The 26,525-nt window shown below is 39.0% G+C and overlaps 1 protein-coding gene across 9 annotated transcripts in view; it reads right to left on the reverse strand.

The window, feature by feature from the left end:
* Hmbox1 (homeobox containing 1) overlaps positions 1-26,525 on the reverse strand; it is an 86,123-nt gene that overhangs the window by 41,093 nt on the left and 18,505 nt on the right. For all 9 annotated transcript variants that reach the window (XM_048330325.1, XM_048330322.1, XM_048330324.1 and 6 more), the window contains exons 2-4: positions 13,503-13,582; positions 10,522-10,998; positions 3,130-3,215 (exon numbers count right to left, since the gene is read on the reverse strand). In XM_048330325.1, coding sequence (XP_048186282.1) covers positions 3,130-3,215; positions 10,522-10,998; positions 13,503-13,525 — 586 coding nt within the window. In that variant the 5' untranslated portion in view covers positions 13,526-13,582. The remainder of the gene's footprint in view (positions 1-3,129; positions 3,216-10,521; positions 10,999-13,502; positions 13,583-26,525) is intronic.

Raw genomic sequence — 26,525 nt, forward strand, 5'->3', positions numbered from 1 at the left:
TGAGCACCGATGACACTTAGAATCAGCAGGATTTGATAAGGCTATGACTAGGATGCCAAAGGTTTCCTAGGTAGGCCTTCTACCAAGAATTGGAAGCATCCAAGAAAGCAGAATTCCAGACATTACAAATACTTGGATGACAACAGAAAAGAAAGTAAAGTCTCATTACAAGGAATTTCATTTTTGAGACAACAGAACCACCAAGGAAGTGCCCATGGAAGGACAAAGCCAAACTTCTGGAGTAGAAATGAAGAGGAAGAACAAGTTAGGGTAAGGCTAAAATGGGGGAAGTTTTAAAGAAGTTTCAAACACTACCAAACCATGAAATTTTGGTAGCCAAGGATGGTCCATGTGATACAGCAGATAATAATTGTCATAATATAGTTGCAACTCTAGCTTTCAAAAACAGAGATTACCACTCAGCGAGGCAGTGTTAACCACCACCAACCCACTGACATGAATGTCTGGAAACTTGACCTATCTCCTAAATTGACTTCTTAAACCTAATTTACTTGGGAATCTGGCCTAATGGATATTCTGTCTCAGAGATACCTCAGAAGAGGTACTGTGTATTTTTATATTTCTAGCAAGTAGCTAGATGACTCCAACACTGCTCTGTGTATGTGTGTGCATTGTTTTAAGGTTTTTTTGCCTGTACCATGGTTTGAGCGCAAGGCCTCATTTTGCCTGCTCACAGCTGGTACTCTATCATCTGAGCCATGCCTCCAGCCTTGCTTTTTTGCTAACTACCTGGAAATTGAATTTTGTTGGCTTTTATACCTGGGTTGGCTTCAAATTGAACAATCCTCTGATCTCAGCCTTCTGAACAGCTAGAATCACAGGCATAAGCTACTTATAGAATGGCAATACTTGGTGTATAATGTTTGACCCATTATGGTATAGCTAGTGTTTTTAGATATGCTTTACAAATACTTATCCCCAGCCAGGTGCCAGTGGCTCAAATCTGTAATCCTAGCTACCCATGAGGCTGAGATCTGAGGATTGCAGTTCAAAGCCAGCCCAGGCAGAAAAGTTCCCAAGAGACTCTTATCAGCAATTAAACACTTTAAAAACTGGAAGTGGTGCTGTGGCTCAAAGTGGTAGAGAGTTAGCCTTGAGTGAAAGAGCTTAGGGTCAAAGCCCAGGCCCAGTTCAAGCCCCACAACCTACCTAAAAAAGGAGGAGAGAAAACAAAGAAAAGAGAAAGAAAGGAGGGAGGGACTTATCCCCACTGGTGGTTTTTGAGACAAGGCTGTTATGCAGCCCACGTGGGCCTCAAACTCATGATCCACCTGCTTCACTAGGACCACAAGTGCATATCACCATGCTTAACTAAAACACTTTACAAAGGCATTTTGTAATTCTGATTGGGTTTCAAAGCCACTATTTTAAAAGTTGAAGATGATTCTAGATTCACTGTATTCAACATACTTAAAAATCTTCCCACCTGAAGAAAATCAGTTTTCTCATTACGAGTGTTCTCACATCTTAACACTAAAGTGTTGTCTCCTTTTACTCAGGCTTGCAAACTAAAAGATGATCTTACGTCTAGTCTGAAGTGCAAAAAGAAGATATCCTCTTTCCTAGCCTACCAATCAGTAAGTTACAATAAAAATCTGTATAATTTGGCCCTACATGGTCTTAAACATCATAACTTGGTCCTTGAAGATAAAAAGGTAAGTAATTTGTTTCACATATTTTACTAACACCTACAGAGCACAATTAAAGTCACACACCTTTCTTTGGCTTAAGACTTCTATACTGACGGACATGTCTTAAGAGTCACCGTCCAGAAGTGTCCTTTATAAAATGTGTTATTTGTGTAATATGTTTTATACATATACATATGCATACACACGAAAGATTGGCTGGCCTTAGGTATATGATATAAATTTTTTTTTTGGCCAGTCCTGGGCCTTGGACTCAGGGCCTGAGCACTGTCCCTGGCTTCCTTTTGCTCAAGGCTAGCACTCTGCCACTTGAGCCACAGCGCCACTTCTGGCCATTTTCTGCATATGTGGTGCTGGGGAATTGAACCCAGGGCCTCATGTATATGAGGCAAGCTCTCTTGCCACTAGGCCATATCCCTAGCCCCTATGATATAAAATTTAACACTTCTAAAACTTGTTTCATTTTTTACTTAATGAATGGATAGTAATAATCTTTTAGATGAAATAGTTTTAATACATATCAATGCTTACAGAACAGGAAGAATATCTTATAATTGAAGGTACTATTGAAGATAAAATACAAGTATTTTCATGATGGAAGGATGAAAACTGAGGCATAGAGGCTAAAACACCCCAAATCACATAGCTTGCAAATGACATTTGTTTTTAAAGTGGAGAATCAATTTTTATATCTACCAATGCAGAAAGCATAACAATATATAAGTACAAAATATAAAAAGCTTCTGGTTCTTCTAATGACTAAAAAGAACAGTGAATACTTTAGCATATTACAAATCACTAAGATCCAAGAAAAGAAGACTATATACCAACAAAGAAAAGACATTTTACATCCAAATTTAAGAACTTTATAAAAATGAAATCTGAATAGAGAATGACACATATACACCACATATTAGGGATGGAGCTCAGGTGGGGTGGAAATGGGATGGGATATAAAGAACAAAGAGAAGACAATGATTAACTCATCTTCTCAGGAATGGGTTGAGAAAAAGCTGTCACACAGAGAAAAGTGTTGTTAAAGCCACAACTTTCTTTACCCTTGTGAATTACTCTTTAATTAGTAAACTCAAGGATTTGTTTGGAGGACTAAAATGTTTTTAAAAACGTAAGATGCAGATAGCAGTTGGATGTGCATGTGTCATCAGCTCTGTTAGAATTAAAAGCAAACTAAAGATTCCCATAAAATAAGGAATAAAATAGCCATAAAATAGGGAATCTTTTGCTTCTTACAAATGCTCTACAGTTTACCAGCGCTGTTTAAAAAAATCATTGGAGAAATTCTGTGTTAACAGACAGTAGTTTTAAATCACAGGCATACATTATTATGCCTACGTCGACAGATCTGCACTGCAATGCAGAAATGCAAGTGACATTCCAACATCTGCACAGAAGGCAGAGACTAGACATGATTCTAGAATAAAGGGCTCTTAACTCTTACCTGTTACCTGTGCAACAACTGCTTGGGAAATCCTCCGATTGGCAAGAAAGGCTTTGATTTCCTCTTTTATCACACTGCTGTCCCTCCTAACAAAAACAGAAGACAAGACCAACAATGTATGTTGAAGGTAGAATCCTCATCTTTGCTAAAGAAAGGTGAAGCTGAGGTAGGGAGAACACAGAAAGAAGGGACACAAAAATAAAAAGCAAACAGACAGACTCTGCATAAAACTAGGAAATTATAACCAAGAAACACCAAATAGTCAAGTTCTGAAACACCACACCATCAGACAGACACTTTAGTGAATGTCACTGTAGATGCAGGATGGTTAATCACAGACTGTGTATAAGTCACATGAACAAGGCTGGCATACGGTACACACGAAGCCTCATTACTGGAAAATAGATATATCTTACACAGACAGAAATCCTGGAAAAATAAAAGTCAACAATAAAAATCAGTTGTGAGCAGACTGAGTTTGCACTGTTAACTAAGCAACTGCCTAAATAATCTTTATTTAAAATCCTTTAACAAAAGAACAAAAACCATCATCATTCTCACAACTGAAATTATTAGTCATTTTTTAAAAAGCCCTTTAGTTTGCCTTTTTACTTTCATGTAGTAACAAAAAATTTTAATGTGGAAGGTTTTAATAGTAGAGTTTAATACTGAAAAGATATACTGAATATTTTAATACTAACAACTATGTTCTATATCCTTAGGATTACATTCTAATCTTCACTTTTCCTCTACTAAGATGCCAATTACAAATTTTTTCCTTATTTTAAAAAATGGAGGGGCTGGGGATATAGCCTACTGGCAAGAGCGCTTGCCTCGTATACATGAGGCCCTGGGTTCGATTCCCCAGCACCACATATACAGAAAATGGCCAGAAGTGGCACTGTGACTCAAGTGGCAGAGTGCTAGCCTTGAGCAAAAAGAAGCCAGGGACAGTGCTCAGGCCCTGAGTCCAAGGCCCAGGACTGGCAAAATAAATAAATAAATAAATGGAGCAAATTCTCAAAAGACCAAACATTCATGAATGATAATGAGTGACAAGACTTTTGTTTTTCCATCATAACAGAATGCCTAAATAAAAATTATGCCTAGCTCCTTAAAACTGACCAATTCCTCAGCCTTTTCTTCATACATACAAAAACATACATTATAAAAACAGAGTACTGATTTTTGTTCAAGCTCAAAACTAACAGAAAATCATGAAAACTTCCTACCTAACCCAGGCATCTCCAAATTATGACCCAAAGGCTAAATCCAGCTAGCCATCTGTTTTTATATAACCTAGGCACTAAGAATCATTTTCTCTTATGGAATCCAACTGAACAAAATTATTACCTTCTCTTTCTTCTCATTAATGACTCTGTCTTTTCAAAACTGTATGCAATTATTATGCAAATATTATTCTTTGTCAATAAATTTTGTCAGGCTGGGTATGATGGCAGACACCTGTAATACCTGTAACTGAGAAGCGAAAGGATTGGGAAATGGAGGCCAATCCATGCTACAGAGTAAGACCTTATCTCAGAAAAAAAAAAACACACACACACACAAAAAACGCCAAGCAAAGTTGCTCATCAAACCTAGTTGGAAGGTTGAAATTGGGAGCTTGCTCTTCAAGGCCAGCCTGGGAAAAAATAAAATTTGAAAATGCAAACAATGGCTAGCTGCTCTGACAAGTGCCACAAAAAGTAGCAGGAAGAAGGAGATCATAGCCCAGGGCTACCTCGACACAAAGCAACACCCCACCTCAAAAGTTACCAGTGCAAAAAGGAACCAGAGGTGCAGCTCAAGTCACAGCTGGAGGCCCTGAGCAAAAACCCTAGTACTCACCCACCCAAACAAGAACAAACCAAGAATTGGCCCGCTTCTTGTTTTGTGAATGAATCACAAACTCTTTATAGGAACTCAAGTCTCTATGTAGACTGGAGAAATGAAGACAATTTTATCCAAAAAAGAATCAGCTGCAATTTAATTTAGATGAGGAATTTCAGCACTCTGTTGGATTTCATGCCCCCCTTGGTGGGGGGGGAGGGATTTTGGAAATGAGCAGTGAAGGGACAGTAGTTCCACAGGAACTATGGGGCAGGAATCACCTGACCTAGAGGTGGAAAGCCTGACCTGAAGGAAGAAAACAAAGAAGATGCTGCCTAATCCAACATTTAAAATTTCCCTAGTGATTTAGATTCTGACCTGATATTGTCTAGATTCTTCTCAAATGCTTGTTTATATATGGGTAATCAGGTGAACAAGAGACAACTTTAGCATTAACTATTTCAAAGGCATAAAACCACAAATTATTTGGTTTCTGAATGATTATGAAATTGCTCTGAAATTTTAACAATTTCATATATAGAATAGTACACATAGGCTGAGAATGTGGCTCAATGGTAGAGTGCTTGCCTAGCATGTAAAAAGCCCCAGGTTCAATTCCTCAGTACCACATACACAGAAAAAGCAGGAAGTGGCGCTGTAGCTCAACTGGTAGAGCGCTAGCCTTGAGCATAAGCAGCTCAGGGACAGTGCCCAGGCCCAGAGGTTCAAGCCCCAGGACTGGCAAAAAAAAAAAAAAAAAAAAAAAAAAAAAGATCACACATATAGAATGAGTTAGGAAAATGAAATTATTTGACAATAATTATTCAGATTGAATAAAAAATATTATTTGGGGAAAACAAATAAATGGTGCTTTTCTTCATTACTGAATTAAAGTAAAACTGAAACTAACTTATTTCAGGTCCAATTCACCTAGACACTAAGGCATAGAGTACATATGAAGTATCTTATAGAAAAAACTCAACTATTCTTATAGGAAAATAAGTTTGTGGATTATTCACAGCTGACATTATGCTATTATAAAGGATGATAGAAGAAATCATGAAACAGTAATTCATTTACCATCCTATACACTATTTTTAGGTATCTTAAGTTTCTAAAATACTCATAATGACTTTCAAGAAATCAGAAACTAAGCTGCATACCAGTGACTCACACCTGGAATCCTAGCTACTCAGGAGTCTGAGATTTAGAAGATCGCAGTTCAACCTGAGCAGGAAATTCCATGAGACTATTAACCACCAAAAGCCACACAACACACACACACACACACACACACACACACCATACACATTCACACATACACAAACACACACAGACACAAAGAGAAACCCTTTAGTGCTTCACCAGAAAGAAGCCTTTTTAAGTGAAATATACGAGACTTAAAACAGGGACTAGTTATAGCTCGGTAACCAAACACTAGACTAGCATTCAAGAGGTTTGAGCTCCAGCCTTCCTATCCCCCAAAAGATAAGGATTTGTGGACCAGCTTCACTCTGGTTTCATTGTCAGGTAAAAAGGTAAGACACAATTCAACTGTCATCTATCTAATCAAATAGTCTCCCTGATTCCTAAAGTAAAATAAAAAATTTCTCTTTTTTAATTTTTTTTTTTTTTGCCAGTCTTGGGGCTTGAACTCAGGGCCTACACACCATCCCTGAGCTTCTTTTGCTCAAGGCTAGTGCTCTACCACTTGAGTCACAGTGCTACTTCTGGCCTTTTCTGTGTATGTGGTGCTGAGGAATCAAACCCAGGGCTTCATGCATGCTAGGCAAGCACTCTACCACTAAGCTACATTCCCAGCCAAGGAAAGATCTCTTTCTAATAGCTAATTTTGAACATCTCAATGTATCACCCACATGATAATTTATTATATTCTGTGTAATAATTACTCTAAATTTTATCTCTCCCAGTTGCCAGTAAATACCTTTAGCATAAAGATTGTCATAGTCATTATTGGGTTTACATATAATTAACCTTAGTTTGTTAAAAGAGTGCACAAATCTGGGGCTGGGAATATGGTTTAGTGGTAGAGTGCTTGCCTCGTATACATGAAGCCCTGGGCTTGATTCCTCAGCACCACATATATAGAAAAAGCCAGAAGTGGTGCTGTGGCTCAAGTGGTAGAGTGCCAGCCTTAAGCAAAAAGAGGCCAGAGACTGTGCTCAGGCCCTGAATTCAAGCCCTAGGACTGGGGAAAAAAAAGTGTAAAAATCTACCGCTAAGACATAAAAGGCTGTAAAATAGTCCTGTGCTAGTGGCTCATGCCCACTAGCATAATCCTAACTACCTAGGAGGCTGAGATGTGGAGATCAAGATTCAAAACCAGGTAGGACAGAAAAGTCCATGAGATTGCGTTTCCAAAATAATCAGCAAAAAGCTAGGTTGGAGATGTGGCTCAGGTGACAGAGTGCCAAGGAAGCAAGCAAACCAAGCAAGCTCAAGACCCTAAGTTAAATGGTAATGGCAAAAGAGAAAACCTCATGTAGGTAATTTATAAAGCAGTTTTAAATTCTTATTCTCAAACTTATGTTTAAGTCCAGAACAAGATGGAAAAGTTACTTATGGCAGTTGACATTGCTTCATTTTCTGTATCAAAGATGTTATTATATAGATCACATGGTTTTAAATTATATGCTTTAAGATCTTCCATATTCCCTCATTAATAAGTTCTAGATCTCAGAGACACCCAGAGATTAAGCAATATCCATCCAGACAGTAGTATTTCACACTGCAAAACTACAAACTGCTTTCAGATGTCAATTAAAACTTATTCCTATAAAATTTCCCATCGATGTACATACAAAACATAATTTTGGGGGCTGGGACATTGGCTTAGTGGTAGAGTGCTTGCCTAGCAAGCATGAAGCCCTGGGTTCGATTCCTCGGTACCACATAAACAGAAAAAGCCAGAAGTGGGGCTGTGGCTCAAGTGGTAGAGTGCTCTAGCCTTGAGCAAAAGAAGCTTAGGGACAGTGCCTAGGCCCTGAGTTCAAGCCCCAGACTGACCCCCCCCCCCAAAAAAAAAACCCAAAACCAGAAAAACCCAAATTTTTTTAAGGTAACACTAAAGGCAAAGCTATTTATTCCAAATGAGTAACTGACACAGAAAGTGTGTATCTTGACCATTTCATCTAATTACTTAGAGGATGTAAATATCCATAAATGCACCTTGAAATTATATAACCTAATACATATTCACTGGATTATGAGACTTGTGAAACAGATCTTCTGGCTGAGTGTTCTGTGTTCTGGAGTTGGGGAATGTGCGCAAGCAAGAGGTGGCGCTGGCAGAGCAGAGGAGACAGGAAGCATTTGGAGATCCTTAGTCATGAACAGAGAGACCAGGAGCTCCTGTTCATTATAGCGTCTGTTCAGGATCAGCAAGGGCAATCAATTTCTAGATTACTGTTTGAAAAATTTATCTAATATTCTCCAAATTAAAAATGCATTTAGTGGCTGGGGATATGGCCAGTGCTCAGGCCCTGAGTCCAAGGCCCAGGACTGGCAAAAAAAAAAAAAAAATGCATTTAGTTAGTAACTGGTTGACTTAACATGCCAAACATCATATGGGGGAAGGAAGGATGACACCGTCAACTGGAGATTCATAGTGTGTCTTGAGTTAAACAAATACTGACATTTCCTAAAGTCTTATTAGATCTATAAACATGGACAATTTGTTTTCAGTGGCAACCAATACTGGCAATATATTGATAATAAAGACATAGGTTATAATTTAGGCTCTACCACCTAATATTCAAGTTTTCTTGGACAAATTATTATAAATCTCACTTCCTCTGATGAAGCGCACACCATGGCTGTCATGAATCCAAGAATAGTCATCCAAGCCAGGTGCTGGTGGCTCACACCTGTAATCCTAGCTACTCGGGAGGCTGAGATCAGGATCATGGTTCAAAGCCAGCTTGAGTAGTAAAGTCCGGAAGACTCTTATCTCCAAATTAACCATCTCTAGAAAAGCAGAGGTGGCACGGTGGCTCAAAGTAGTAGAACACTAACCTTGAGCAAAAGAGCCTAGCTAGGGATTGCACCCAGGCCAAGTTCAAGGCCCATGACAAAAAAAAAACCAAACCCCAAAACAGTCATCCCAGAAACTTCTCTTTCTGACCTAAGAAGTATTCTCTACAAACTTGCAAAAAAGTGAGAAGGAGCACACTGCACGAAAGCAAGAGCCAGGGAAGGTGAATGGCAGAGGACAGAAAGTGCCAGAATGTGAAGGAAACCCCCTATATGTAGGGGTCACCAAAGAAACAGGTCTAACAAGGAAGCAGAGGAAGAGAACAATGCCTTAATTAGGTAAAAAGAGTATCCTCATGCAACAAGTGATAGTATGCTAGGGAATACTGAGTACAGTGTTAAGAACTATATACAGATTTAAAGGTGCAGCTTAAATTTGTGTAATTTTGGGGCTTAACTATCGAGTATAGTCATTGCTAATAGGTTTTCTGTTTATTGTGAAGATACAGTAGATTTAAAGCCCTAGGAGTAAAAGCCAAGTACTTAGATCCTTACTAAGCTATCCTGTCTTCTCTTCTTTTTCCTTAAAGACAGTTTTTCATACTTCTTATAAATCCATACACATTTAAGAACTGTTACAGCAAAAGCTTATCAAACTTGATTAGCAGCAGCAACAACAAAATACCAGAAGATGGTATCTGAGCAAATAAAACTTTATTGTAGACATCCTTGCTACTCAGGATAATTAAAAACTCATCTTATTATAGTTCAATGAGTGAACTAATTTTCCCAAATGGTTCTCCCTTTTAATTTGAAAAACAATTTATATTAAATTCAAAAGGAACAACTAGGGCTGAAGTGCCTTAACTTTATTAAATAAAGTTTCAATATTACAAAGCAGAGGTTATCTTGAAGACTTCTCAAATTTACCCACTCATTTTGCCATATTAAGCCTTAACAGGTGCTAAGGAAAGCTCACCCTCAAAGTGGCACAAGGCTGGTGTGAAGCTTTTTCGATAGGGGGACTTCTTATCTTGATGTTTAAAACTAAAGTGTTCACAATTACCTTGTAATTGGTAGTGTGTGTGTGTGCATGTGTGCTACACTTTAGCTTTTCAGGGATAGAATACATGCCTATTTTTCTTCCTAAAAATTACTTCTTACCTAAGAGTTGTTCAAATTATTTTATTGATTGGAAGATTTTAGAGAAACATGACGGGTGCACATTTTCTGTATCAGAAATCTATTTTGTGCCTCACAAAAGTACTTACAATGATGGACATGATGATCAGATTAACTTCTGTCAATCTGACATTAGCTGCTACCACTATAAAGAGAAGGCAAACTCTTGATAAATAGAAAGAATAGAAAAAAAGCTTGTCAAATTAGCAACAAGAAAGGTCTGAAGGAAAGGGGAAAATGTGGTTAAAAAACACAATTTGAATTTTTTTTCTTTCATCTTCAAATTAGGAGGGAGAAAGCACTGTTCTAAGTAGTATAGCTGAAATAGTGCCTGTTACAAAATCGAAGAACACAGACATTTTGGGGGAAATAAGCAAAGTAACTAACCTCATCAGTTCCTCCACTTTATCATCTACATCGAGGTCCTCTTCTGAGGCTTCAAAACTGTATGACCTCTGACCCATGCTATTTGCATGGTAGCGAGTTGGAGACATCTTCCCATTTGATATGGACAATCGCTCGCTGTTCTCCCTCCCATTTTGATTGGTAGTGCAAGGCTGTGGGGAGGTATCATAACTGTTGCTAGGCGAGGGGGACATTCCCGAATGCTGTGTCTGTGTAGAAGCCGTCGCTGTAGAGGAAGAGGCTGGAACATTGTTGGTGCTGTTCCCATATGAACTTCCTCCATAGCTGGGCCTTCTTCCAAACTTGTCACTATGCTCTTGGTCAAGACGGTCCAATGTTTCCAAGGCATGGAGAACTTCATGTTTAGTCATTCCAGTGCGCCGGAGGCGCTGAAGCAGATCTATCTGTTCTATGGTAAATCTGGGCTCATCTGTATAGTGAGACATGGTTTCCAGCAAACTGCAAAAAAGAAAAAAGTCTTTTATTAACAAGATTTTCCAAAGAGCACATCATTAGTGAGAATACTCAGCAGAAGATACAATGTCTCTACATCATTTCTTTACTGAAATAGTATGACATGTCTCTGCTACAATTTTTTTAATGGCAAATAAACTGGTACAGATACTGAGTTTATTAGCGAGAGGACATTAAGTGTAATATAAAACCTAATTTATTATGGTACTCAATCTACATTTCCAACTTTGATAAATATTAGAACCAAAGTATTAGTTACGCCAAAAGTATCAATATAATAGGCCAGGTACATATCATACTTTCAGCCCAAGCTATGTGACAGAGCTCAGGATTTTTTCCATCTCGAGTATATTAAAAAAACATAGACAGGGGCTGGGAATGTGGCTTAGTGGTATGCTTGCCTAGCATGCATGAAGCCCTGGGTTCCATTCCTCAGTACCACATAAACAGAAAAGGCTGGATGTGGTGCTGTGGCTCAAGTAATAGAGTGCTAGCCTTGAGCACTTGAGAGAGGTTCAAGGACAGTGCCCAGGCCCTGAATTCAAGCCCCAGGACAGGCAAAACACACACACACACACACACACACACACACACACACACACACACACCCATAAGCAATGTTTAAAATATAAAAGTAACAGTTAAATTCAGTAATAATAGCTTAGTTCATAAACTGAGAGGACATAAAGAGGGGAAAAGAAGAAAAGAGGAAAAGGGGAGGGAAGAGGAGGAAGAAAAATGAAAAACAAAAACCAAGGTCCAAAGAGATCAAGTGATTACCATGAACACAGTTACTCAGCAGAAACTTAGGCAACGTTTCATATCTTTTGGAACTATGCCAGAAACTTTTCACTAAATTACAAAATCAATAAAAGGAGAGGAAGAAAAAAATAACTTAAAAGAAAAACTTAAAAAATAAAGAAAACCTCTCTAATGCCCACTTATTGGATTATAGAGCTGTCAACTAAAATGGAAGGAATCTAAGTATACAGAGACTCACCAAATTTTACGGAATACTTATACTAAAGGCACTCTGCATTCGACTCTAAAGATGTACTTAATGAGCTAATAGATACTTTATCTTCGCTAATATCTGATATTCCCGGAATTCTTTTATTCAGAGGCCTATTTCATATGAACTGGTGGTTACAGTTCATATCCTAGCAAAGAAACACTCTCAACATAATATCACCACCTCAATTTGTATTTCTGCCTAACACCAGAGAACAGCTAGCATTTAGCTAATAGGCTTAACTGCATTATTATCCTCAACAGGTAAAGAGGCATAGCTAAGATGTGAGGAGTCTGTACACAAAGAGCAGCATTAAGGGTACATGCTTTTAATATTGTTTGTCACAAACAATCTAACACTAGCTCTCTCCAAGTTACTCATCTCTGTCACAAGCTCCTAGACTACAGAATTGAAAATAATAAGTATGGAATTGTATGTTCCATTGAAAATGAATGCCAAAATGAACAAGCTGAAAACAGAAATGGAAAAAGAGGTTGGTAGTCTTGAAAGTCCACTCTTTACCACACGACTGTGACACTTATTCATCTCTAGGTCAGATTCTTTTGTTTGCTTTTGTTGGTAGTGCTGGGGTTTGAATTCTTGCCTTTGCTGCATGGTAATATTGCTAGGTAATATTATCACTTCAACCAGTTCCCAAGCCCTTTTCACTTTAGTTTTTTTTTTTTTTCAAATAAGGTCTTCCACTTTTTTGCCCCAGATCATACTCTCGGAACAGTTGGGATTACAGGCATTCGTCACCATGCCAGATTTTTGGTTGAAACAAGGGCTGGCTAAATTTTGGCATGGGTTGGCCTTGGAACTGTGACTCTCCCAATCTCTTCTTCTTATTGCATCTTTTTTTTTTTTTTTCCCCCAGTTGTGAAGCTTAAACTCAGGGCCTGGGTGCTATCCCCAAGCTCTTTTGCTCAAGGCTAGCACTCTACCACAGCACCACTTCTGGTTTTCTGGTGGTTAATTAGAAATAAGAGTCTCATTCTCATGGACTTTCCTGCTGTGGCTTGGCTTTAAGCCTGATCCTCAGATCTCAGCCTCCTAAGTAGTTAGGATTACAGGAGCTTGTAAGCCACTGGTGCCCAGCTTTGTTGCATCTCTTTCTCTCTCTTTCTTTCTTTCTTTCTTTCTTTTTTTGCCAGTCCTGGGCCTTGAACTCAGGACTAAGCACTGTCCCTGGCTTCCTTTTGCTCAAGTCTAGCACTCTGCCACTTGAGCCACAGCGCCCCTTCTGGTCATTTTCTATATATGTGGTGCTGAGGAATCAAACCCAGGGTTTCATGTATAGGAGGTGAGCACTCTTGCCATTAGGCCATATTCCCAGCCCCTGTTGCATCTTTTTGTATATAAATTGTTTGCAAAAAAATTCTTGCAAACTACAAATGTTTGTTGCCTAAAATACAATTATAATAATTAAACTTTATTCAAGCAGTTTGGAGAATAAAAACTGAGAAAGACTACTTACACCACTGGAAAGGAACTGAGCATACTTTACATGAGGAGGGTTAGTATTCTGTCCAGAGACGGTCAGCTTTATTTACCATTCTGTAGAATAAAGATAGAAAAATGAAAAATATTTTCTCAAGTGTGGGGAAAATTTTTATTACATATCCTAAGGAAATTAAGAGTTAACATTAGTTAAATGTTTCCAAAACTTCTTTTTCAATTTTGAACTCAAACACTGGCTTAAAGCAAAAAAATTTTTTTAAGAAAAAACAACAGGAACTTTATATATAATTCCCTTGGAATAAAAAAAACATGTCCTGTGAGTTTAATCTGCTAGTAAGAAGCCTTCAGAGAAAAAGATTTACATATGCAATGGAACAAGTATACTTCAGTGGTATTCGACCTAACATTTTGGTAATCACATCAGTGCACTTATAAAGAATCTAATAAATGAAAAGCAAGCCCTGGAATAACTGCTAACTAAATGCCTTCAAAATGGGGTAAATGCTGGAGCCCATTCTGAGTATATTGCTTACTTTACTGCTAACATCATCTTGAGTGACTTAGTTTCTCTGGGCCTCAATTTCCACATCTATAAAATAGGGGTGTTAGAAGAAAGCTACACATGGGATGATAAAATGAGCCAAGTGCTTCCACCTTGTGACTTGTATTCTGCTTTATTCAATACTGAGACAATTTCACCTCTTTTAATTCAGACATAGATCTTCACACACAGAAATGAAACCTACTATTCATAGTTTAGCAATCAAAGATCACCAAGATTGAACTTATTAGCAGTTTCAAACCATAATGTCTATAGACAATTATTTCCATTAACTTTAAAATTACATTCTGGTGGGAAAAATAACACATTAAAGTACATATTCAGAGGGAAGGGGTGACATTGTCCAAAAAGAAATAAACTCATTACTGGACTAACGTAACTGTAACCCCTCTGGATATCACCTTTATAGTACCAATGAAAACTAAAAATTAAAATTAAATAAAGTACATATTCAGTACTGAGTTATATTAAGTTAGACCAAAATGTCAGTAATTAATGATATATGTCAATCCTAAGAGGCAAAATTAGAATCCTTCACGTTTGCATATACTAAATTGTACTATTAGTGTAATTCCTCTTATGCTTAATTTTCTTGAAGACTTAAAAAATGCAGATACAATAAAAATAAAGGTTAAAAATCATAGCAACACACTCTACAACAAAATTTAGAAAATGGTATGTCTTCAAAACCCTTTTAACAAAGACAAGAAATATAGGTAGACATAAAATGTTAAAAAATTCTTATTACCAAAAAAACCAACTAGAACCAGATGAAGGGGAAAATGACATGTGTACAAGAAGCAAATCCAAATACCAAGCTTATAAAAACTCCTCAAATATGCTAGAAGTCAGGGACATAACTATTCGTTTGATAATGTGATCTTACTTTGGCAAAAAGTAAAAAGATAGAAATCTCTTCAAAATGGTACTAACATATTTCATTAATTTGAATGTGAATTATGACATCTTTTTGAAAGAAATCTGATGGGGAATAGTAAATTTTAAATTACTTAGACGTTAGACTTGGCAATTCTACTTCTGAGACTCTATAGATAAAATGAGTGCATAAGGAAGTATCCTTCCTTCCTCCCAATCCCTTTTCTTGTGGTGGTGCTGGGGACTGGATCCAGGCTGGATCCTGGATTCATGTGTTAGGCAAGCACTTTATTACTGAGATACATTCCAGCCCACAAGTAATCTTTCTAAATTGTAAGCAGGGTAGAATGAAACAATATAAAGAACAGAAGATTAGGAGTAGACCTGATTTATGTTTAAAACCTAAGGTTCCTCTTGTTGCCTCCTTGGTCATAATACAAATTTGTTAATTTTCCCAAGCACTGTTTTCCTCTTGTGAAAAGTATGGAAACAACATCTACATTTCATGTGGCCATTTTGAGGACTAAGATATAGTAAAGGAGTTCCTGCAAGCAGGCACCCACCAAGTGTTAACTCCCTTGCCTTTTTCCTTCTAAGTTTGAACTATGAATCTTTCTAAGAAGTTATTGTATCCTAAGGGGAAAACTGATTTAAGGAATCATAAGAGGCAGTATTTTTTTAAATCAACACAAAAACTAAAAAGCCAATCTCAACAATGTTTGGCTTGTACTGAGAATACTTGCTTTGTGGTTGAGGGCATTTGTGGACCAAGCTATGAGAAAATTGTTTTGTAAGTATGCAAAAATGCAGCAGTGGACAGGTAGCTCTCAGCCAAGAACTGTTTGGGCAAGGCTTGCTTTCCCCAGCAACTGCAAGTAGCACTCACTGTCCTGAGTTTCTTTCCAGAGTGGAAGAGTTGGGGTTTTCTTTTTTTAATTAGGTATATTAATTGTACAAAATAGTGGGATTCATGGGACATGTTCAAACATGATGTACTATGACCACATTCACTCCCCCATCATCCTCTCTCATCTCCAAGATTCATGTGTACAGTGTCTGTAACAAACCTTTTAACTATTCTAGTTAGGAAAAAAAAAATGACTATTTGAGAAAAGGCATCAAGAGCAAACGTTTGTAACCATCTTGAAGGAATTTTTTTTCTCCCAGAGGAAGAAAACTGGGGTTGAATTGGGGACAGGGTCTGACGTACAGAGAGCTGATAGTAATAACTGTATATTCTTCCCTCATAGGTACTTATGACAAACAGAATAAAGACGAGATTAACCAGCCACATTTTTCATCCAATGGAAATCATAATGCCACAGAAAGGTGAATAGACCACCAAGAGACGAAGGGAAGCACTGGGAGAGGCTCCAGAGGAGCCAGACTATAGGCCTGTACAGAATATTTATTTGTAAGCAAGTTCTGGTGGGGAGGGAGCAAATAGCTCAGGAAGCAAGTGTGATTACAGAAGCTAATGGCCAAGCTCATTTAGGTTCGGTTTCTTAGTAGTTAAAATGGTTATAAACAATGAGGGTTTGCTTATCACCAGAATGTTCTCTGGAGGGGAGAGGGTCCTAGCTTAAGCCAGGTCAGACTCCTTCACAGCAAAACTGGTTACAAACAGTGGCAGGTTTGCTTATCACCACAATGTCCCCTAGAAGGGGGTGGTCCTGGCTTATTTCAGGTTTCAAGGCCTGATGTTGGCCAGGCCAAACTCCTTGACAATAATCCAAAGCTTGCAGACTTTGGGCTGAAACGACTTTTCATACATAAAGAAAGCGCTTCCTGCTAAACTTCATTTTAATATTCCTTATTATCTGCAATCATGCTCCCCTCCAAATAATGAGAAGAATCTGTAAAGAATTTTGTAGAGATGATAAAAGGGAAAGTAACACATGGGGAGTATTTTTTGTTCCTGCTTACTAAAATTCTAAGTCCACAGTTCCAAAAAAATTTTTTTTTTTTTTGGCCAGTCCTGGGCCTTGGACTCAGGGCCTGAGCACTGTCCCTGGCTTCTTCCCGCTCAAGGCTAGCACTCTGCCACTTGAGCCACAGCGCCGCTTCTGGCCGTTTTCTGTGTATGTGGTGCTGGGGAATCGAACCTAGGGCCTCGTGTATCCGAGGCAGGCACTCTTGCCACTAGGCTATATCCCCAGCCCCCCAAATTTTTTTAAAAGCCTATTGGGTTTGTAAGAGACAGTGATCAAATGAGTAGATATGTGACATAGGATCTCAGGCTTCTGTACATTGCAACTAAAAAACACAGTGAAAAGAACTCCAAATAAAGATTCAAGAAGATATTGAGTTGACAGTGAAGAGCCAAACTAAAGCCATTTTGAAGTCAGGCCCCACTTTACTACGCGAACCTGAGATAAGCAGGCTCTGTGAGCAAACCCAGGCCACCAATTATCCTGGCTAGCAGAACGAGCTTATTAGGGCCCAGCTAGTCAGGAAACTCGCTGCTTAACTCTAACCGCCTGGGAATGCTTAACTCTAATCACCCCGGAATGTCTCTAGCCCTGAAAACACCTGATTGCTGTAACTTTGGGTTTTTTTGCCTTTATAAGCCCGTGAAATCTCAGCTCGGGGCCTTCCTCCTAACCTCCGCTGTGTTGGTGGGTAGGACGAGGCCCGATCTGCAGCTCGCCTGAATAAAGCCTTGCTTTTTGCATTTCGGAACATCTGGCTCTCAGTGGTCTTCTTGGTGGTCTTCTCGCGACTTGGGCATAACAACAGCAGGTGATGAAGTACATACAATATGTGAGGAGAGCTAGAGAAACACAAGGAGCTGCCTTCAATGTCCAAAAGCAAGAGGCATAAACTGGCAGCTTAATAATAATAATAGCAATAATAATAAATAAAAATATGCTTACTGTCTGGACACAAGCTCTCCTACGAGGATCTAACATACCAGGCTAAAAATCAAAACAAGGTAATTCACTTTAAAGTTCCATTATCACCAGACTAAAACTAAACTGTCTACTGGACCTGAGAAATCAAGACTAGACAGATAACAGCCAGAACTCCAAAACAGGCTGACTTCAATCAGCATGATAATAAACTCCCCTCAGGCTTGATCTTTACAAACAGGCAAAAAGGTAATCCAATGTTAACCAATCAAAACATTTTTTTTCCAGGTCGTAAGATATCGTAAGAAATGTACACACTGCCCTACTATGTAACTGCACCCTCTTTGCACAACACCTTGTAAAAAAATTTATGTCCAATTAATAAAAAAAATTTAAAAAAAAACAACACATTTTTTTTCTGTCTTCCAGTGCCTGTCTCACAAGTAAAGTTAATTTTGAAATGGCTATTCTACTTTGTTTTTTGGTTTGCTTTCTTCAGTCTTTTTTTGCCTATAAAACAAACCTCCACTGCTTGGCTCACTAGAACATTTATTCTATTTTATGCATGTTGCCCAATTGTAGGATCTAAAATAAGGCCAATTAGAGTCTTTAAACTGAAGGAATTTTGTCCTTTGAGAGGGGTTGGATCTCTTCTGTGGGTGCATGCTACTTGACCTACACAATATCTTAAAGATGGAACTGGGGATAATTATCAAGGTTGTTGTTTTCAACCAAATAAAAACAAAAAGGCCTGCTGCACCTTTCACCAGTTTGCTAATCTTGAATGTACTCCTGGATACAAGCCTGCATCATTCAATTCATTGCCAGGCAAGGTAACAACAGCCACCCTACTTCTCTAGAGACTAAGTAGTGTTATATGTGTAAATTATCAGAGAAGCCACAAATTGAAGGATCGAATCTTGGATTTTTATTAGAACATTAGCAGTCTGCAGGCAGCCAGTTGCTACAAAGGCCTGCAACCCACACATACCCTTAACACGATCAGGAAACAGGCCAGAGAGGGAAGAAAGAACAAAAACCAAACCAACAAACCAATTCAACTCCAATGGAGAGCTGACCTGGGACGCCATGGTGACTGGAGATGAGACAGGACACAGGATGCAAACATGGAGATATGCCCCCTAAATAGGGTCAGGGGAGGGGGCAGGGTCACAGGAAGCTCCCAGACTCAGGCACTTGACTGCCAGGTTCAATAACCTATAGGCCATGTGGCCACCCCTGTCTCTTGGGATTCAGGAACATCCATCACCTGGGGATGGGGCTTCCCTTCCTCTAGGAATCCAGGCCCACCCATCAAGACAAGATGCCAGATAGTACAACTCTCCATGTGGCCAATGATGGCACTGGCCAGATCTGACCTCCCTATTACAGTACCTGTACCTTGCTGTTGGTCATCTCAAGAAACAAAGTGGCTACTTTGTGTATACTCTATACCAAGTGTTGATAGGGTTCATATGATGCTACCCCCAAAATATCTTGCTGTGGCACCTTAATTACTTGGAGTTAAGAGCACATGAAAAGCATCAGATTTAAGAAGGGCACTTTGCCTTTCCTTTTGCTCCCTGAAAGCAGGAGATAAAAAGCCCCCAGGAGTCAGTCAGGTGTCCTGCCTGTACCAGAGGAAGGAAAACATTCTTATCACGGGAGACTGATGAGAGAAATCTCATGAGAGAAACAAACGCTGTTAAACCAACCCTTATCTGCTTACTCGCTTTTCCAGGACTAACTGCCCTGGTCCAAACCCCTTTGTCTTGTCACTTTTCACAATTGACTACTGTTTGTCCAATGTAGTACATGCATGAGCTTTTGGTCTTAAGCTTCCTAGAGTCCTTGTTTTTTCTTGTGAAGGCTCCCATGAAAAGTGCTAAATAAAAAAGCTGTATGCTCTTCTCCTGAAAATCTATTTTATGTCAGTTAAACTTTTAGATTCAGCTAGAGATTCAAAGAAGTTAGAGAAGATATTCGATCTTACCTCCATTGAGAAACAAGCCAGATACATTTTTCCCTTATCCCTAGTCTACTTATTTTATGTTGCTTGGGCATTGCCTGTGCAGTCATCAAATAAAATCAGATGGTGATAAAATTAGATCACCAAAAGGAAATGCTCAGAGTATATGCTAGGTAAAGATAAAAAAAAGTTTAACTAAAAAGAGGGTAGAATCCAAATTACAATGCATATAACCCTTAACCTAGCAGTTCTAGTTCTAAAGATGTACCCTGTAGGTACACTCACACAGGAACAAAACAACTTACCATTGATGTTATTATCTGTACATTATTTGTAAGAATAAAAGGAAATAAATAGCTAGGCGCTGGTGGCTCATACTTGTAATCCTAGCTACTCAGGAGGCTGAAATCTGAGGATTACCATTCAAAGCTCGCCCAGGCAAGAAGGTCTGTGAGACTCTTATCTCTAACCACCAGAAAACCAGAAGTGGAGCTGTGGCTCAAAGTGATAGAGCCATGAACAAAAGAGCTTACAGACAGCACCCAGGCCCTGAGTTCAAGTCCCACAATGCCTCCCCCAAAGAAATAATTTAGCCAGGCATAGTGGTACATTCAGGAGGTGGAGGCAGGAGAATTACAAGTTCAAGACTATCCCAGGTGAAGTTAGTGAAAGTTGGTAGTGAGGCCTTATTCTAGACAACAACAAAAGACTAGGAGCAAAAGAGTTCTTGCCTAGCAAGTGCAAAACCTTGTATTCAGTCTTTAGTACCCCCCTTTTAAATAGTCACCATAGGGGACAAACGCTCCATTCAGCCATTAAAATATGGAAATTCCTTTTATACTGTTATGAGATTGCCTTCCATCCCAAAAGTGCAAGGAAGAGCATGGTGGTTATGTCAGTTGTGAAGGAGGAAAGCAGAAAATATACAGATACACACACACACACACACACACACACACACAGTTTGTTTCTACTCATGCATAAATATTTCTGGAAGGACACAAAAGAAACAGGTAACACTAATTCTCTTGAGGAGCGGAACTTGGTATAGAGGTAAGAGGCAGTAGAGAGACTTTTCACCAAACATTTTTGTATTCTGCAGCAGGTAAAAGACACAAAAAAAGCCATTTAAAAAAATAACAGTACCGGGCTGGGGATATGGCCTAGTGGCGAGAGAGCTTGCCTCGTATACATGAGGCCCTGGGTTCGATTCCCCAGCACCACATATACAGAAAACGGCCAGAAGTGGCGCTGTGGCTCAAGTGGCAGAGTGCTAGCCTTGAGCAAAAAGGAAGCCAGGGACAGTGCTCAGGCCCTGAGTCCAAGGCCCAGGACTGGCCAAAAAAAAAAAAAAAAAAAAAAAAAAAAAAAAATCAAAAAATAACAGTACCAAGCCTACTGAGGTTGTTTATGTATGATTAAGAATTCAGCAACTCTCAGAATTAATGAGGCAGTGACCCCTTCCCTCCACACACAAGGTATCTTGCCGTTCAGTATGCTGGTGACTCCAGTGGGAATAGAGAAGTGAGGAGGGGCTAATGAAGAATGAGGCAAAACAAGGATCAAAGAGGAAATAGCATGGTGTTCTTTTCCCTCTGATTCTCTGAACTGGTTGTAAGCCCCAAAGAAGGGAAGATCTACTCTTCAAGAGGGACTATAAAATGTACAAACTACTGCTTTGGGAATTGGGAACAAAGTATGGTACAGAGATGGGGGGCAGGGGAGCGCACATCTCCAATTCAGTCCTGTGCCTTGCAGCACTCTGAAGGCCTATAGCTCTGAAGCACTGAAGACAACATTCATTCCCCCACTGCAGTAGTCACTCCGAGTGACTCACAGGGCAACTGTGGCACTGAAAAGCCTCTCCACAGTGGGGTAATGGGAAAGTGCCACAAAGAAGTAGCTCCAGACGAGACCTCCCAAAGAGGATGTAAGGGAGGAATAATCACACCTCTCTTCCAGAGTGTACGTGACAAAAATTCAAGGGCTCCCAGAAATATTGAGGAGGACTTTTGAAAGGGCTGGGTGTTTGTTTAAGTACAGTGAATGTGTAAGTTACCTAGCAAGGCTATAGGTGAGAAAGCACAACAATTTCACCACAAAAATACAACCATGTTATGGACAGGTGTGAAGGAACAGAAAAGAATATGTGCTGTTAAGAGAGCCCAAACCCAAGTCTTATTGGATTTTTAAAAACTTACTCTATTACTCACTCCACAGGAAGTAGAGGAGAAAGAAAATATGAGGATGGCTGGAAAGAGGTTACTCAAGGCTCTGCTGGGAACCAACACACTTAGTTATGCAGTACCTGCTTTCCAAAGTGAAATCTTTCAACTGCTTTAAAATGTTTCTTTTCTAAGCCATTGAAAGCAATGAGATCATGTTCTTGATGAAGTGCCAGCTTCTACCCCCCCCCATGCAACCTAGATTGTTAAAGTTAAAAAGAAGAAAAATCAGAAGAATGAAAAAGAGTAAAGGTAGGAAAAGTCAGGAATCAGAAACAAGGGAAAGTATAAATGTATCTTAACATAGAGGTAGAAAATTACCCAATGATCAAATAAAGAGTTGTTTTGTTTTTAAGTTGAGGACATTTTGTCCTGTTCTAAAAATACAGCAAAGTACTTATCTCAATTCAATTTAACCATTTTCCTATTCCATTTTATCCAGAGTTAAAGCAATATACACAATTCTTTTGTGCCCTACAGTATAAAAAGTAATAGTTACAAATATACAGATGAAGCAAGCATTACAGGAGATGGAGTTTAGACTAAAACCAAAAGGCTTGCCAAACCACAGGAAAATAATTTGAGAGCTAGCTTTATGCAATTTAAAACCTTAAGTGAAAATAAAAAATATTCACTATACTATCCAAAGATAAGCAAGAACTCCAGTGTATCAGGTGTGGGAACCATGGCAGGAAGGGGATCCACCCCTCAGACTATATGCAGTCCACAAAATCATTTGGTACATGATACAACAAACATACATGCTTCTCCTATGCGTCTCATCAGCTACCAAAGCCATCTGCCTGTACATTAATTCATAAACATACAAATAGCCCTTGGCAGGAAAAAGGTTCCCATTGCTGATAAAGAGTAACTCCATCTTGAAATAACCCTCCTATGGTTTATAGACTAAACAATAACACCTTTAATTTGTTATAGTTTTATACTTCACAATGCCTTCAACCAACATCAGTAAGCCATTATTTTTTATATATTTGATTAACAACTTTACACTTTGACATTTCTCATTCGATGGGCAAATGCACTGTGAAAAAGGTAGGACAATTTTCATTTAGTTTTTCAGATACCCAAACAAACAAAAGTTAAAAGAAAACTTGTAAGTCAAGATAGAATGAAAGGATCTAGAATTCTTGGTCCAATTACTGTCAAAAGATGCTTGCAGATTACTACTCATTCACCCACGCTATTTATTAAGGAACAACTGTGTTCCAGGAACTATCTTAGGCACTAGAAAGATAATGGAGATTAATCTCTGTAACATAGAAAGTTTAAATGTATGATGGATGGATGAATCTGTCATCTAACTCTCACATACTGAAAATACTCATTTCCCTGTGCCAAAGACAAGTGGATTTGTGAAGCCATAGAGTTTGTCTCATTTGACATGAAATCATCTTCTTTTCAGCTCAAAGTGTCTAATATGTTCCTGGGAATAATTTAAGAAAAAGTGGAAAATTACATGTTTTAAGAGACTGGCTGGAAACTGTTAGAAGTAAAAAGCATGTGGAGGAAGCATCCAAGCAAAAAGTACACTACTGACTACTAGTAGTATTGCTATAGTTTAATTATATAACATGTAGTACATATTTATGTCATATTAATTCACATAATAATTGATTTGATTATTTTGACCACATTTCAATTTTCAATTGCTCACAAAAGAAATACTTGTAAAAATGACTGGCTTGGTATTAAATTACAGAGCATATGCAAAACTAATGTCAGCAGTTCTTCCTGTAAGAAAAATGAAAATAAGATTACATTTACTTCTTTAAAAATTTATTTATTGTCAAAGTGGTATACAGAGGGGTTACAGTTTCATACCTAAGGCAGTAAGTATATTTCTTATCAAACTTGTTACCTTACATCTACTTTTGATTTCCATAGTCCACAAGAAATAAAGAGGTTAAACTGGTTATTGAATCTATTGAAATACTGAAAAAATGTTCACCTCTCCTTCACAGAGAATTATCATTGGTTGTTATAAAGAGATGTTTTCATATTCATGGCTTATCCAAGAGACAAACTGTAAACACCACTTCAAGAGTGGTTGCTGTGAAAGCCACACCTCTGCCTCTGGAGCTGGCATAACTGCTCCAAGAGACTTCAGTTACATCATGACAATCTGCAGTGGCCTAGCAATGAGTGAACACATCTGGCAGCTATTCTCCTTGAGGGACAGGGGACAGACACTTCCCCTTCAGGCTCAGTAAAGAGCTGGCTACTGGCACACATTTAAGACTTGTACACTTCCGGCTGTGAGTGGGGGAGTGGGAAGCTGCGCACAAACCTATCAGATCTTTTCCTGGCTACATCAGCAGCATTTCTTCTGCCTATCCAAGTGGCCTGTTTCTGGCTACCTAAGCAGCCAGTTTCTCAATTTCTTTGGGTCCCTACAGAGGTATACTTGGTTCTAGCACAGGATAGATCATCAAAATAGCCTAGGGACTGTTGATGGTCTCTTGGTTTTTGACCAAAGTATCAAAGTATTTTGTTGAGTGGTCAGAGAATTGTATATTCTAAACTGGATATCACAGGCATAGAGTGAGCTGAGTTGGTTGTGTAAAAAGCAGACAAAATTCTCAGCCTCAAAGAGGCTGAAGAGCTCCAGAGAGCAGCTGGAAGTAAAGTACTATAGAAAGCTGACACAGCTGAAGAGCTGAGGCTAGTTCTGGTGGCTGTGGGTTCCAGAGAGACGCTGTGGGAACCATCACCCAAAGCCTGGCAGCTGTAATACTGCTAGGTGCTGGCTGGGCTGCTGGCACCCAAACCTCTAATGTGACTACCTAAGAGCTGTATGTCTCTGATTTTGAAAGCTTAAGGCAACAAAGCTCTAGCTTTGAAAGCCCTGAGCTTGCTCCAACCTGAGCATTTAGTTTTTTTTTTTTGTTTTTTTTTGGCCAGTCCTGGGCCTTGGACTCAGGGCCTGAGCACTGTCCCTGGCTTCTTCCCGCTCAAGGCTAGCACTCTGCCACGTGAGCCACAGCACCGCTTCTGGCCGTTTTTTCTGTATATGTGGTGCTGGGGAATCGAACCTAGGGCCTCGTGTATCGGAGGCAGGCACTCTTGCCACTAGGCTATATCCCCAGCCCCCTGAGCATTTAGTTTTAAGTCTATCACTTTTAAAGCTTCGAGCCATGAGCTTCCAGTTCTCAGGGCAAATCTATACACCTCTGGGTTTGAAAATCTAGCCAGAAAGCTTCTGACACTCGGGAGCTTAGAGCTTCTAACACTAAGGGAGCTGCTTCTGGACTATATTCAATTTCTATCCAAATAAATAAAAGGAACCAATTAGCCATCTGTAGTATGGTAAGTGTCCAGAAAGGTCTGGACACTTTAATGTGAGGAATGACATCAAAATATCTGCTTCTCTGACCACTATTTGCTCAATAAAATACTCTGGTACTTTTGTCAAAAGCCATTTGCCCCATTAGGACTAGGAATGTGGCCTAGTGGTAGAGTGCTTGCGTTGCATGCATGAAGCCTTGCGTTCGATTCCTTGGTACCACACACACAGAAAAAGCCAGTATTGCTGCTGTGGTTCAAGTGGTAGAGTGCTAGCCTTGAGCAAAAGCAGCTATGGGACAGTGCCCAGGCCCTGAGTTCAAGCCCCAGGATTGGCAAAAAATGAACAACAACAACAACAAAAAATCATAACAGGAAGGTCTCTCTGGGCTCCATTTTAATCACTTGACCTATCCTTATGCTGATGCCATGTATTTTTAATTATCACAGCTTTGTGAAGAGTAAGTCTTCAAGTTGTTTACTTCCTCCATTTTTGTTCTCCTTATAATTTATTGTATATCTTCTGGATTTCCAAATAAATGATAGACTCCACTCACCAAATTCTACATAACAGCCTCCAGGTTTTAACTGAAATTGTGTTGCATATAGATCAATTTCAGGAGAAGTAAAAGTTTTAAATTACTGACCTACAACATACAGCACATCATTTATTTCTACTTATTTGGATCTTACCTTATGCCAGTAGTGTTTTATGGTTTTCAGCATTAGATCTTTTAACACATGTATTCCTTATTAAGCATTGCACTTTGGGTATAATTTTATATGGCTGTTATACCACTTTTTAGTTATAAGTATTAGCATGAGATACAGGGATGCAAAACTAAAATGATTTCTCTGTATTTCATAAATCTCATTACTATGGTAAACTAACTTAATAGCTGTAGGAACTTTCTTAATGAAGTCCTTGGGAATTTCTAAATATATAATCAGTTTCTCTATGAAGAAGGAGAGTCTTGTTTCCTTTTTCTTTTTTTTTTTGTGTGTGTGTGTGTGGCCAGTCCTGGGCCTTGAACTCAGGGCCTGAGCACTGTCCCTGGCTTCCTTTTGCTCAAGGCTAGCACTCTGCCACTTGAGCCACAGCGCCACTTCTGGCCATTTTCTATATATGTGGTGTTGGGGAATCGAACCCAGGGCTTCATGTATAAGAGGCAAGCGCTCTTGCCACTAGGCCATATTCCCAGCCCTCTTGTTTCCTTTTTCACATTCTATATGTCCTTATTTATATTCC

The sequence above is a fragment of the Perognathus longimembris genome, chromosome 21 (genome assembly GCF_023159225.1).
Source record: "Perognathus longimembris pacificus isolate PPM17 chromosome 21, ASM2315922v1, whole genome shotgun sequence".
In the NCBI taxonomy this organism is placed as follows: Eukaryota; Metazoa; Chordata; class Mammalia; order Rodentia; family Heteromyidae; genus Perognathus; species Perognathus longimembris.